General features: G+C 48.9%; 1 protein-coding gene and 1 pseudogene across 1 annotated transcript in view; both read right to left on the bottom strand.

The window, feature by feature from the left end:
• The window catches only part of LOC137632800 (zinc finger protein 64-like), a 102,916-nt gene that overhangs the window by 75,035 nt on the left and 12,191 nt on the right, over window positions 1-15,690 (bottom strand). Inside the window, exon 3 of the mRNA XM_068364896.1 lies at window positions 13,669-13,881. Coding sequence (XP_068220997.1) covers window positions 13,669-13,881 — 213 coding nt within the window. The remainder of the gene's footprint in view (window positions 1-13,668; window positions 13,882-15,690) is intronic.
• LOC137633366 (5S ribosomal RNA) lies at window positions 6,646-6,764 on the bottom strand (annotated as a pseudogene).

The following is a 15,690-nucleotide window of genomic DNA, read 5'->3' on the forward strand; positions in this document are numbered from 1 at the left end:
GCGCCACATAACTGGTAGTGCACTTTTACAAATATTATTTCGTTTGAACACCCGGGGGTTGTCCGAGTGGTACACTAACAAGGGTTTGATCTTGCAATCGCCACTTGCATTTGCACACAGCAACAATGTTAGCCTATCTTTCATTGGCTTGTGACCTGGCATCTTCGTCTCGTCCTTGGTAATGTACGTATTGGCTGGCATTTTCTTCCAAAATAACCCAGTCTCATCACAATTAAAGACTTGTTGTGCGATCAAATTTTGTTCATTTATGTACCGATCGAATTCCCCCACGTATTTATCGGCTGCAATTTGATCCGAACTAGCTGCCTCCCCATGCCTAGTAACACGATGAATACCTGTTCTATTACGAAACTTTTCAAACCAACCCCTGCTCGCTTTAAATGTAAATGAATCACTTTCACTGGTACTCGGACTTTTCTTCACTAATTCTTCATAGATATGCAACGCTTTTTCACAAATGAACGCTTCACTAACACTTTCCCCGGCCAACTGTTTTTCTTTAATAAATATTAAAAGTAACTTTTCCATCTCCTCAATCACTTGTGGCCTTTGCTTAGTTACCGCCGTAACTCCCGTTGCAACATTCGCCTTCTTAATCATTTCTTTATGCTTTAAAAACGTAGAAATGGTCGACTTCGCCATTCCGTATTCTACCGCTAAATCGGACACTCGTACACCATTCTCATATTTCGCTATAATTTCCTTCTTCAACTCGATCGTTGTTCGCACTGTTTTCCTCTTCTCCTTCCCCTTAACACTCATTACTTTCTTGGGACTCATTATGAAAGCTAAAAAAGCAATTAAAAGCACTGAAAATCACTAAATCACAACGAATGCTGATCGCGCGTTGTCTGAGTGACGCTCTCGAGAGAACTGATGCTTCCCGAACAAGCGAGAGTGGCCGAGATGGCGCGATCATCACAAAGCCCATGCGGTCGTCACGTGTTCGGCTGGTCGAGTACCGAATTTTTGGTCGAGCACCGCAGCAAAAATTTCTCGAAAATTTTGGTCGAACTCCGAATTGTTCGAGTATAGAGTCGTTCGACTACCGAGGTATCACTGTATATAAATCACATTCGCTTCGAAGTTCTAAGAAAAAGTAAAACAACATTGGTAATAAAATCATCATACTGTATACTCAATACTTGGTAAGATAGCTGTTGCTGCAAAAACTAACCTTAACATGTGTAAATGTGTTCAATTTTTTTGTTATGATCAGAGATGAACGTACACTAAACAATGGATTCCAATTTTTATTGTTTTCTAGTGTGTTTAGGAAACACATGATATAAAATCGCCTTTATTTCGTTAATTTAGGATTTTCACTGATACAACAAGGTAGGTGTCGGAGACCTCTGACAATCTGGTGAATGACGATCATGCGGCGGAGATCGACAAACTAGAGAGCGCGAGCGAAGAGCAGGCGAGCAAAGCGTTGGTGAGCGGCACGCTCACCAACACATAGGTGATCAGCGAGCCGGCTAGTGATGTGATGGCAAGCGATAAGCTGGAGATCAGCAAGCAGGAAAGCAGCATGCAGGAGAGCGTAGTGCTGGCAAGCAGAGACATGGGGATTAGTAAGCTGGAGCATGATGAGGTGGAGAGTGGCGCGTTGGCGAGTATCGTCAGGCATAAGACATTCTAGGCGGTGGACGAGATGGCGAACAGGGAGTTGGAGGGCCGCGCTGACGAATGACAAGCTAGAAAGGAGCGCGCTGGGGAGTGGCGATCACGAGGTGACAAGTGATCACGAACTGGAGAGCGGCAAGCAGAGGTTGAGCGTCTAGCAGGCGAATGCCGATCACGAGCAGGCGAACGACGATCAGCCGCTGAGTAACGATCATGACCTGGCTAGTGACAATCACGAGCCAGCGAGTGATGAGCACAAGCCGGTAAGTCACTATCATGAGCAAGAGAATACCGAGAAGATCATCGGTCTCTGGAACTGGAACGCTGCCTGATGGAGAGCCAGGGCGAACGTCTGGGCATGAGAAGAGGACTACAGTCCCTGCAGGACGAAGAGATCTGAGGATGGCAGGAGACTTCTTTGTTAGTGGAAGGTCGGCGTTGGGGAGGTGAGTGTGCTGGCTGGTTTCGTCGACCAATAGGACTAACAGGAGCAGGAGGCGACGAGAGGTAGGCCTCACAGACCGCAAGAGCGTCAATCACTGCACCCACTAGATAAAGGACTTCTACTTCGGAGAACACAAGAGAAGGAACCCTATGGGACACACGCTGGAGAAGTTATACCAGACCGTCCTTGGAAGGAGGCCCTGCAACACCCAGCGATGGCCAAATCTGCAAAACATCAGAAAGTGAGAAGGACTCATCCAAGGGCGGGCACAAAGTTACGTCTCTAGGGGAAGCAGCAACGTCCCCGGAACTCTGAGGTTACTCTGGTGTTAGTTGGTCTATGCTCCTACTAGAATGCCCCTCGGAAGAGGTCGAACGAGCAGGAGCTTCGGTTAGAGAATGGGGACGGGTCAAGAAAGATGTCCAAGGTTTCTTTGCCCTTGATAAACACCCCATAGGCGAAATATCCCTCCTGGACTTCTTCTTGTACCGATGCCCAAATCTCTCCCACAGGGAGGCAGACCACACTCTAAACTCTTCACAGGTGTTACCCTGATCACAGCGGCATTTCCTGCAGATCGGACACAGGGATCGGTCTAGATCGAGGACACGAAGGTACCGCAAGAGCGGCCCTCAAGCCTTGAACAAGTACGCATAAGAATGCAGAAGGAACACGCACACCTGAAAAGGAAAAGAATCTGAAAAAACAATCAATGTCTTTTGAGGGAGCAGAGAGCAGACATGTCTGTTCTCCTCAAAGCCAAAAGAAAGAGTGGCTTGAATACACTAGTGTGTGAGTGAGAGGGTTAGCTGGCAACCCCCACTACCCCACCCCACTAATTAGTGGGTTGGGTAGTTGCCACCTCGCCTAAAGTCTTAATGGCTAGTCTTCCAGCTTCGGCAAAAGATAATCCTTAATAAATTGCGTAAGGTTTGTAGAGTGTCAGAACAAACACCACTTGGGTCTACACCATAAGAAAAAATGGACACCTGAAAAGATTCTTTACAACACAGGACTGAAAAGTTAAATCAGTCAAATTCATTTTCAAGCAAAAATGGCAAATTGGGAAGTAATTTATATTTTTCCTAATGATACTGTACACATCTTTAGCTATTCATAGGGGTATGCTCTCGACGAAGCTGCAAGGACGAGCCATAAAAATTAAGCGCAGGTTGACTACCCATCCCGCTGGTTAGCAGAGGATAGGGGGGGGGGTTTGTTGCTAGCTATCCCTCTCACTCACACCTGTGACTGAATCACTTTGCTTGGAGGCAGGACCTCAAGGGGGAAAGGGTTGGCGGGTAAGTTCGTATAAATAGCTAAAGGTTTGTATCGTTAAGAAAAATACAAATTACTTCTAAATTTGTCATTTGTTCAATTAACTGTTACTGTTTTTAGAATGATTTATTGTTAATTTATTCTCATCATTTATTTATTTCCTTACTTCCTTTCCTCACTGGGCTATTTTTCCCTATTGGAGCCCTTGGGCTTATAGCATCTTGCTTTTCCAACTAGGGTTGTAGCTTGACTAGTAATAATAATAATAATAATAATAATAATAATAATAATAATAATAATAATAATAAAAACCTACGCTATTTATAGGGGTGACTCACCTATTAGGAGGGGGGATGTCCCTGCCAATATGACAAATTCGAAGATAATTTGTATTTTTCCTAACCATACAAACCTTAGCTATTTACATTGGGTTTACCTTTTAGCGTAGCTGAAATGGCAAGCCATTAGAATTTAACGAGGGTGAATTACCCCCGCGCTAGTTAGCGGGGGGGGGGGGGGGAGTGGTAGCTAGCTACCCCTCCCCCCCTCCCACACCGATGAATTGCTTCACTTTCACTTAGAGGTAGGACTTGTCTTGGGGGACAGGGCTGGCGGGCAAATATATGTAAATAGCTAAGGTTTGTATGGTTAGGAAAAATACAAATTATCTTCGAATTTGTCATTTGTTCCATAACCGAAATACAAACCACGCTATTTACATTGGGTGACTTACCCCTTAGGAAGGGTGGAAAGTCCCCAGCCATACTGGCTTTGGCTTTACCCGGGGACTCAGAATCCGAGTGAGTCGCACTCGAGAAAAGGAGTCCCTGCACCTCACAAGTTCCTTGCTCCGCAAGGAACTGTGTGGCCTACATAAGCTTGTGTGTGAAGGAAGAAGTGTGACCCGTCCTAGGCAGTTGACCTGGAGTTCCAGAAGGAACTCTGGGTTAGGACGTTCCCAATACCACCTCGTCAGGGTATGGGGGACGCGACAGTATTGACTCAATACTCGGAACACAACGAAGCATGGTTTACCTGCAGAGGTTTGAGGTCAGATATGCAGAGACCAGGATGCTGCTTCCCCGTAGAGGGGATGATGAAGAAAGAAGTAAGGGCCAGACATACTTCTTTCGTTCATGCAGACTAAAACCTGATAACAATGCCCTCAACCTTCTGCTACCTGTCCAAAAAGGAGCCTGAGGTTAGACCAGCTGTTGTGTAGCCACCACAGAGTGATAAAAACGTATCGAAACTCCTGTGGGTCACGCCATGCAGGAAGCGGGCTGCGAAGGTCATTAGACGCTTCCAGACTCCAGCTTGTAGCACCTGCGTCACAGAGTAGTATTACTCGAAGGCGAGGGACGTTGCGATGTATCCGACATCGTGCTGTAGGGCGACGTGACGGGGGAGGGTCTGGATTCAGGTCGAGATGAATGTCCTTGAGTCCGAGCTGAAGAGGTATACTGGTGACTCTCCCCCGTGTCCTCCTTGTGCTCCCAACCCGGTTGCACGTGAGGACAAACTGCAGCTGTTCCCAAAGCTAACCTCTCGATTCCTTTACTGGCAAGAAGGAGAAGGTTTTGGGACATCAGATACAGAATGGTGACTCAAAATCTTGACGGAATTGGACCGAAGGGCCGGGACCCCAAGATTCTGAGTCTAGCCAACAACTCAGGAGTGAACCTGAATGTTGCCTTCCCCCATTTCTTAGAAAGGGCGGAGTCGTACGAGACCAAGAAGATTGCTTAAACACTGGCCGCGGCCAGAGTGAGCAGGAGCCCCAAGACGGAATACGATCAGAGGCCTGACGTAAAGGGTCTTGAGAAGATCTCTTAAGGGACTAATAAGTCCGAGCCATGCTCCATGTTGGAGGTCTCACTCCGACTAGGGCAGGGACGTTCGCAGCTTCGCATGAGCGAGGAAAGGTCCAGCGGGAAGGAAAAAGTTATTCCTTTCAGCCTGAAGGTCAGGGAAAGGCTGAGCGACAGGCTTCATTGCCGCGAGCGGAGAGGAGTTTCCTCCCGCCGAAAGGCAATAAGTTCGTTATTGCTGGAGAAGAGGCCTCAAGGGAAGAGGTATATCTCCCACGACACCAACCACCGAAGACTCTTTACTTCACCTGGAAGACCCCTGCGGATGACTATCGCAGATGACGCGACCTCCGTCCCGCGACTGTAGCGGGTTGTCTCTTCTTGAGGAGGAGGCGTAGTGTCTCCAGGCATGAAGCCGAAGTGACGCCCCGGCTCGCGAAAGATGTTGCAGTGTGGTTGTTTGAGTAGCCTGTGCCGTGGGAGAAGCTTTCCCGGGAGTTCCGTCACGGGAAGCAGAGGGTCCGGAAACCATTCTGCGTATAGTCCTAGTGGAGCTCTCAGGGCCATTGAAAGGTTGACACACAACCTGGTCTTGTTGAGACCCATTCTCAACAGACAACAAAGGAGGGAAGACGCAGGCGTCGATGTTGTCCCACCATCACCGGAATGCATCTTGCCAAAGAGTCTCGGGGTCTGAGACTGGGGGGAAGAACAGCGGAAGCTTGAGGTTCCAAGCTGTCGCGACCAGGTCCCCCAGGCCAGGACTTGCTGGTTCCTCAAGGCCAAAGACCCCCAGGTACACTCTCTCTACGAGGCTCTGCTCGGATAGTCGGAGAGAACATTCCTCTGCCCGGAATGAGCGAGCCGATGGTGGTATTGAGAGGATCTCAAATCATCTCAGTATCTCTACTGCAAGATGCGAAGGTATGAAAATGCGTCCCTTGCTGGTTAGAACACGCCAGTACCATGAAGTCGTCGCGCACGGAGCGACTCGGCAGGAGCTGTAGGATCTGTAGAGGGGCCAGACTACGGCCCCTAAGCCTGCCTGAATGATGGAGAGGTATCCTTCAGGTCCTGACCATAGGCCTGGACCGGAACAGGCCCCCCCCCCCCTTTTCTTTGACGAGTCCGAAAACAGCATCAAAAATGTGGGGAAAGGACGAGAATATCCACTCCCATCAAGAGGTTCCAAAGGTCTATCCCCATTGCAGGTCTAATCGTCCCGCTGGTCCCATAGGGGCCAGAAAGTCCGGTTAATCGTTGCTTTGAAACCACCGGAACTTGGGCCGCCCCACATGGAACTTATCCTGAGGCGACCATACGGAACTTTAGACGGGTCAATGAGGAAAGAGACCTAGGAAACGTTCCAAGGTAGGGCTGAAAGCTCTGCCCGACGGAAAACAGGTACTGCGACTCTCCTCAGCCTTGCCACAGTCAACTGAAGGGAAGGCTCGGAGGAGGCGGCAACAGAATCTGGCGTCCCCAGGCGGTCACCCATCCAAGTACCAACCAGACCCGACGTTGCTTAACCTCGCTGAACGGACGAGAAGCGGGGTTTCCAACGTGGTAAGGCCGTTGACTCAATATCATGGCCAGATACTCCAGATGTTGAGGCAGAAGAAGAGAAGGCTCCTAGCAAATTACCATGAACCCCCACTCATGGTAAGGATTCGGAAGCTTGTCCCGGCGTTGAAGAAGGTCGAACCCGAGCCTACCGGAGTTGACCAGACCTCCAAAAGGCGAAGGAGGCGGCAGCCTGCTCCCGAGCGGCCATGAGAAAAGCAGGGAGAGTTCTCTGGGGAAAAACCTGCGATGCCACGGCAGGATCGCCACACTGCATCTTAAGCAGGAATACCTGTAGACTAGGCTGAATTCCACGAGCTTCCTGGAAGATGGATGGAATGGAAACTGAAAGTACCCGTCCTTCCGATCCAGGGCCTAAGGAGTCCTGTCGCCTCGTTACAAGTCTGATCGATTCTGCTGTTCCACGCTGGACGAAGTTTGTTCGACAAACTTGATCAGAGCTGAGAGGTCGACGACGGAATTCCCGTCTCAGATACTTTCTTACGAGAAAGGATTGACTAAAGAAGCCGGGGGGTGAAGCCGTCGACGATCCTATGGAGGACCTTCTCCTAAGGTATGGATCATTCTGCCCAAACGGGCAAACTCTTGCCGACCCTATGGCATAGAGGTTCAGAGACACTGAATTCGCTGACAGAGACGGCAGGCGCGATATCCTTGGCTGATCACGGAGATCGTGCAGGAATGGGCATTGGGAAGCTGTTATCCGGATGAGTAACCTTAGGCATCCTCCCAGCGTGAAACCTGCAAGGGGGGGGTTGCCAATCCTAGAGATCGTGAACTCTGCCGCTCCCTCTAGGACTATGCCCCCCCGGGAGAGTCTCCCGTGCTACCTGTTCCTGACAGGAGGGGACTGCTATTGGACACCTTGTCTCAGTTTTCGTAGCCGGTCCGATAACTTAGACTGACGAGGCTGAAAGAAAGAGGCGCTGGAGCCCTGCAGGGTCTGGAAGAAAGCGCCTTGGAGGAGTGAGAAACGGAAGTCGACTTCCTCCGCACAACCGCTGTCTATGTCTCTGTCCTTGGGCACAAACAAACTCTTCCCAAGGATGGAAGGGTGTCTGAGGTTGTCGACATCCACGGATGAGACACCCGAAAGGAAGCCCTCGGTCATTGCGTCCAGATGGTCCAACATCGAGCTTGCCCGCAAGTTCGAAACTTGGCGACGAAACGCCAAGGTGCTTGAGCCCGGGAGGAGGAAAGTACCCATGACCTTCCTGTAGCTTCCTTGAACAAAACCTCGGGTCGCAACCGAGGAGGGAAAGGACCTGGTAAGCCCCTTTCACGAGATGGAGAAGAGGAAGGGGTAAACCAGTCACCCTTTGGCCGATGGAGAAATCTCGAACGGAAAGCTCCCTGGCAAAACCCTTCCAGGGAAATGAGAGGGGAAGGGCTAACCCAGGTTCTGGAAAGAAGAATGTTGCTCAGACCTCCCTGAAGATTCTTCCTGCTCTTGCATGTGCCATGCTCTGAGTTTACGGGGTGAGGCCGTGTTCTGGAAATACGCTCCAGAAGACTCGCCAGGCTGGCCATGCTGCGAAACCCCAACGGGAAACGCGGTCGCAATCGCCCTGGCGCTCGCGCGATGGTAAATCAATGGTTTGTGCGTGGGCGAACGTGGAAGCGCCCATGCGCGGGCACGCAGGAACGCAAACGAAGGTGCGCGAAGGAGCGCAGAAGGAGGGCGAGCGTGGTAGGAAGGGCGAGAGCTGGTGGTCGGCGAGCGATAACCCGTAGGCGAACAATGGATACTGCAAGAATTAAGACGACGTTCGCGCGATGAAACACCGTCGGTCCGCGCGACGGAACACCGTCGGTCCGCGCGACGGAACACCGTCGGTCCGCGCGACGGAACACCGTCGGTCCGCGCGACGGAACACCGTCGGTCCGCGCGACGGAACACCGTCGGTCCGCGCGACGGAACACCGTCGGTCCGCGCGACGGAACACCGTCGGTCCGCGCGACGGAACACCGTCGGTCCGCGCGACGGAACACCGTCGGTCCGCGCGACGGAACACCGTCGGTCCGCGCGACGGAACACCGTCGGTCCGCGCGACGGAACACCGTCGGTCCGCGCGACGGAACACCGTCGGTCCGCGCGACGGAACACCGTCGGTCCGCGCGACGGAACACCGTCGGTCCGCGCGACGGAACACCGTCGGTCCGCGCGACGGAACACCGTCGGTCCGCGCGACGGAACACCGTCGGTCCGCGCGACGGAACACCGTCGGTCCGCGCGACGGAACACCGTCGGACCGCGCGACGGAACACCGTCGGACCGCGCGACGGAACACCGTCCGTCCGCGCGACGGAACACCGTCCGTCCGCGCGACGGAACACCGTCCGTCCGCGCGACGGAACACCGTGGGCGTGTGGACGCGCGGGCACGTGGGCGTGTGGACGCGCAGGCACGTGGGAGCGCGGGTGAGCGCAGGCGGCCGGGAGACCGATGACGCGTAGGCGGGCGATGGCGCGTTGACGAGCGATGGCGCGTTCTGGCGAGCGATAGCCCGTAGGCGAGTGAGGGCGCGTTGGCAAGCGACGGCGCGTTGGCAAGCGACGGCGCGTTGGCGAGCGGTGGTGCGTTAACAAAACGCTAGCGCGCAGGTGAAGAATCATGCGGGCGCGTTGGCGATTGCCAACGCGAGAGAGACTAGTGATGGATAGCGCGCATCGCGCTAACAGAAGGCACGCAGGTGCATCAGGAAGGTGAGCGCTGAAGCAAGCTGTTAATCAGGCGATCCTAGACTGTCAGAAAAATGTTGGCGCCTATTGGTGCGTGGCAGAAAAGGGCGCGCAGATGTGCACTGGCGATTGAAGAAAGCTGGCGCACAGAAGGACAGAAGTAAAGATGAGCGCTGGCGAGCAGGAGGAAGATCTACGGCAAGACTCAGCTACCGGAGATCGTGGTCCACGGCAGGCGACTGATGGTGTCCAGGGGAACTGACACACGTGGCAGATCGATGGCGATCGTTGACGCGTGGGAGATCGCTGACGAGCAGGTGAACGTTGACGTGTCTATGGTCGCTGGTGAGCTGAGCAGAAGGCAACGTGTGGAAGCCTGTGCGTAGAAGAAGAGTCCTTGTCCAAGACCTGAACCGAAGTTCTAGATCGCGAGGGCGAACGTGGGCGCACAGGGCGCGTAACAGGAACCAACAGGAACAGCAGAGATGATCATCATGAGAGCGCTGACGAACAGGAGAGCGCTGGCGAACAGGAGAGCGCTAGCGATCAGGAAAGCGCTGATGAGCAGGAGAGCGCCTGATGAGCAGGAGAGCGCCTGTGCGCTAACACTGAGCAGGAGAGCAGGAGAGCGCCTGTGCGCTAACACTGAGCAGGAGAGAACACAGCAGGACGCGCAGGGGAACCCTGACACGCAAGGGAAGAACCCCCGTGGGAGGCAACCCTTTGCCCCGAAGGGATCGTTGTCCGTCGGGAGACTGATGTCTGTCGGAAGACCGTTGTCTGTCCGTCAGGAGACTGATGTCCGTCGGGAAGACCGTTATCCGTCGGGAAGACCGTTATCCGTCGGGAAGACCGTTGCCCGTCGGAAGACGAGGTCAGACTGCTGTCCATCTGCACCAGGGGCGGAAGATCAAGAAGGAGGAGTTGTAAGCTGCATACGGAGATTCAAAAAGGCGCCTCTTAGCACCCTTATAGGGAGATGGGAGGCCCTTACGACGAGGCGGACGGTGAGCCTTACGGCGAAGGAGGCCAACAGCAACAACAGCAGAAGAATCCTCCGAAGAGGAGTCTCTATGAGTGTACTCTCTCGCGAACGAAAGAGAAACACTTCGTAGAAGAGACTGGTCAGCCAGTGACCTAAAAGGAGCAATCCTCCGAGGAGGGGCTCCTGCAGTTGCCCAGCCCCTTGAGCGAAACTGCAGGTGCGACAGCTCAGCACCAAGAGCATAGTCGCACGAAAAAAAGGCAAGAGAAGAACCCCCAAAGGAGAAAAACTCAAGCCTGGACAGGAAAAACTTCCCTCGGAAGGAAAGTTACCCACCCAAGGAGGCGAGCCTCCTGAGAGTTCTAAAATGAACTGGAGAGCTGTCAATCGTCACGGGAGTACTTCCAGAAGAAGGAGACACGCCCCTGACGAAGATCCATAGGGGAGGCAGCAAAAGCCAAATCCCCAGGCCTCAACAAGACAGCTCACACCGTTGTCACATTACAGAAACGAACTAGATCGGTAACTGTAAAAAAATAAAACAAAAATCATTAGTACACATTCATTCCCCCAGGGAGGCTCCGAAGAGGAATCCCGAGGGAAAGGAACACAAGAATTACACAACAGGCACGTGCCCTCACAACCACTTACACTCACGGAAGGAGAGCTGTAACCAACACAGAATTATAACAATTATAATTATGTAACTATGTAATTATGTAATCTAAAAATGAATGAACACTAAAGAAAGAACGAAAACCCCGAAAGGAATCGTTCTACAAAGCTGAAAAATCAACAAATACAATTAGATTCATAAACTAATTGAGACAAAACGTACGGCGTAGCAACCCCCCACACGGGAAGAAAGCTACAAAAGGCGTAGTAACGTAGTAAAAGGGTGAACGACCTCAAGAGAGAGAGAGAGAAAGACCGAAGTCAAACTCGATCGCGACCCATGAAATTACACCATGGTGGCCTAACTGCCGAGGGCTCCACGGAGATATCGTACACTACACACACAAGCACAAACTCTGAAAAGGAAACTTACTGATTTCTATACTCAAATATATACATAAACATGAGAAAATGTTTACATATATATTGAGTAAAAGAAAAGTAAGTGATTAAGTAAAGACAAAATAAACAATGGCTGCCAAGCGAGGACAAAGACAGAGACGTCTGTCCATGTCCGAGCCAAAAGTGAAAGTGAAGCAATTCATCGGTGTGTGAGGGGAGGAGGGGCAGCTAGCTACCACTCCCCTAACCCCCCGCTAACTAGCGCAGGGGTAATTCACCCTCGTTAAATTCTAATGGCTCGCCATTTCAGCTACGCTAAAAGGTAAACCCAATGTAAATAGCATGGTTTGTATTTCGGTTACGGAACAACTGGCTTTTTGGCTTTACCCAGGGTCTCCTTTTCATGAGTAGGTAGGTTAGTACCAAAAATAAGGAGACCTTAACACCTCGCTAAACGTTGCTACACAAGGTCTGCGGCCTATGCAAGCTGTGTGTTGAGATATTTGCAGTGTGACAGTCAATGTAAAAGTTATTCCGAGTCTGTAGTTAATAACCGAGTTGATCAGGCGCAGAAGGACAGGAAAGTGATGGTGCAGTGACAGCAGATTCCCCAGGAACAAAAGGCACAGCTCTTCTACACCGACTATCTTAGTCAAACAAGAAGAACGGTGTCGCTAACTGAAGAAAAATAAAACAAATTATGTAACAAAAACCTCCTCGGGAGGAGCACACAGTCCGCAGACGGGAAAAGTGTGCACCGAGAAAACAGACACAAAATAAGGACTGCGCACTCCCTTCCCCGGCCGACATCAATGCGAGAAGAAGAGCGGCAGCATAAAAACTGTAACAAAACAAGAATTACAATTAATTAATGCAGCTAAGAAAAATAACTACTCAGGAGACCTACTCGACTCTCCGGCAGGAAGGGGGTTCCCCGCGGAGACGAAGCTGAAAAGTTAAATTGCAAACTGTTATAATTTCACTTAATCAATGAAGAAAACCATTCAGACACGCAACCTAACCCGCAAATGGGAAAGATGCTCGCCACACAAAGCATACTGTCAGCCACCCACGAAAAGTGAGCAGCAATGACCTTGAGAAAGAGCAAGACCAAGTCAAGTTCTGAGAGAGCCAAACTCCCTACCCCCAGCAAATTCCACGTAGAGGGGAAGGCAACGAAAACAGCTGAACAGAGTAGTATCCAGACGATGACGATTCCCCTGCGGCGGCGGTCAAGTCACATGGAAGGCTATCCGCCATAGGGATGACTGATGTCCAAGGGAGAAAGGTCAGGAGAGAAGGTTCTCTGTCCCTGAGAACCTGCTGTACTACGCTATCACACAAACAGCAATATAAACTGTAAGGAAAGCTACAACATATACATAAAAACATTAAGAATGTTTTCATATACAGTATATGGAAGAATAAACATAAGTTACAAAGACAAAGAATGGCAGTCCAAAATAGGCGAGGAGGAAAAGCGGCAACAACCGCTCTCCCTCCGAGACAAAAGTAAAGTGAAGCACACTCACAGGTGTGTAAGTGAGTGGGGTGGCTAGCTAAGCCCCCTACCTCCCGCTAGCTAACAGGAGGGGTAGTTAACCCTCGCTGAATTTTAATGGTTCGTCCTTTCAGCTTCGCTGAAAATATACCCCTATATATAGCATAGGTTTCTATTCCAGTTACGGAAAAAATGTCTATTTTACAAAAATATTATATATGGCAATCACCCTTATAAAAACCACATGAAAGTCAAATAAAAAATAGATGAAAGTAAAATCTGAAAAAATGAAGCACTAAAAATCACATTGGAATCAGATGGATTAAGATACAGTAAGAAAATTTATGTAAGACAAAACACTGAAAGTTTATGAAAAATTGGAATTAGCGCCAATTACCTTTAGTCTTTTAAACAAGCAATAGAAGTGTTACCAAAATTAAAAAAAAAAAACATAAATGTAGACTAATTATGATTACTGAGTTTACAATGATAAAATTAAATAAAAAAAACCAGGAAACAGAAAATACATACAAACAATTATTCATATTTCCTTAGTATTACGACAGTGATATAAAAATCTAAATAGAAACTATTATGTTATTTCAGGAATCAAGAGCACAGAACCCAAACCATTATGTTATTTTAGGAATAAAAGTACAAAACCTAATGTTATTTCAAGAATAAGAACACAATTACAAATACTCATAACTCAAACCTGCTGATGTTGGAGTGGACTATGTGCGGAATGGGTTTGCGGATGCTGTAGCTGATGTGCAGGAATATGGGGCATTTGGGCACCTGTAAGGGCTTGAGCAAGAATAGACTGTCCCTGCGAAGATGTGCTTGGTTCTAGAACGATACGGTACATTTGAGGGGGTCCAGAAGGGGCATGTAAGATGACATGAGGCATTCCAACTGGCATCCCAACCTGTTTAGAAAATTAAAAGAAATAACAGATCACTAGTGAACTTTTCTTTAAATATCGAGACATGCAACCGTATACAGTAATGATAAATCTCAAAAGTGGAGATATTCTTAAGTGTGTTCAGAGGGATGCTTCTGATATGCGGTTGACAGTAGCCCAGTGTAGTTTCTCTAATGTTATAGCTTCATTTTGATACCAAAAAGACCCTATTGCATGCTCAGAAAATATTCAAATTATTTTACAGCAAAGACTGTTGCACAAGGTGGTCAATTTTAATAATGTAATTGGATCAAACAATACTCTTTTATTTATCATCCAAGAGCTCCTGCATTTGACAGCTGATCTGCTTGTTTATTTCTCATGATGCCTCCAAGTACACAAACCCAACAAAAATATCACAAATATTAAAGTAATTTGTATTTTTCCTAGCTATACAAACCTGAATCTTTTAAAGGGAAGAAGTTTTCTAAGTGAGTTGGATCGGTCGTTTGATTTGTTTAATGAGGAGTTAAACAACCAGTGGAGAGAGATGGCGAGAAGCCCTGCAACCAACCCCCTACGAGCCAGACCAGTTTCACTTTGACCTTTCAGCTCAGGACTGAGATGGATGGTTGAGGGAGGAAGTTAACTTGAAGGACTTTGGGTTGTATAACTAGGAAAAATACAAATTATTTTAAAAATTTCCAACTGGAAAATAATTTTTACTTTTCCTAACTATACAAAGTTCTTTACACACGAGATAGAAAATAACACAAGATAGAACACAGTCATAAAAACTTTTAATAAGGTGTCAACAACAGGTATGGTTGTTACCAGTGGGTAGCAGGGAAGCAATGTCCACCCCAATCATTCACAACAACCCCACTTTGATTGTACAGTAGCTGGAACTTCAAGGGGTAAGTGATGGCAGATGAACTTAGTGTAAAGAAATCAGGTTTAAATAGTAGTTAAATTAGCACAAGCTGGTGTTTTGGCCATAAAAACTTTGAGCAAGGTAGCAACCAACTTCACGGCAGTGGCAGGGATCACCCCCAGTCCATCCGCTCACTCACTACCTCAACCACTTTTGATTGTATACAAGACTTACTGGGGGAAGGTGATGGTCGGACAAGTATGTGTAAAGAACTACAGATTTGTATAGTTAGGAAAAATACAAACTACTTCTAAATTTGTCATTTGCTCTGACAAGAATAAAAATCATCATTCTTTATGTAGCAGATCCACCTATAGGTGGGTGGAAGTCCATTCAACTGGCTGAAAACTTTGCCTTGGGATTGTCACTTCCATGCTTACGGAAGCTTGGGATGGGTACCCTGACACCTCGTGAACCTGTTGGTTTGATAATACCATAGAGGTTGTAATAATGGTCAGTGGGTGAGGAACCATTCTGTGACTATACAGTATCTATGTTTTTATATAATCAAAGTTTTGTTATCATACAACCCGACTCCCCCTTGCCAGGAGATTGTGGATGTGACGGAATATATTTGTACATGAGCAAAGAAATATTCAGGTAACTCGGAGTAGATTTGAGCCAGCTCACCATGGCCTCAGATGCTGTGCCCCAAGAGAGGGGAAGATGAGAAAAGAAAAGGACAGTCATTCCTTTACATTCACCACAGATTAAAACCATAACGCTGCCCTTGACCTACTGCTAATTGTCCAGTAAGGAGCTAAAGCCATTAGATGACTTGCTGAGCGGCCACCACATGGCCTAGAGAGAACTTGCCTGGTGACCCGAGTGTCAACTGTTGCAGGTAGTGACCTGTAAATATTGTCCTGATGCTTCCACATGCCAGCTTGTAAGACCTG

Source organism: Palaemon carinicauda, chromosome 42, assembly GCF_036898095.1.
Source record: "Palaemon carinicauda isolate YSFRI2023 chromosome 42, ASM3689809v2, whole genome shotgun sequence".
NCBI classification, from domain to species: domain Eukaryota; kingdom Metazoa; phylum Arthropoda; class Malacostraca; order Decapoda; family Palaemonidae; genus Palaemon; species Palaemon carinicauda.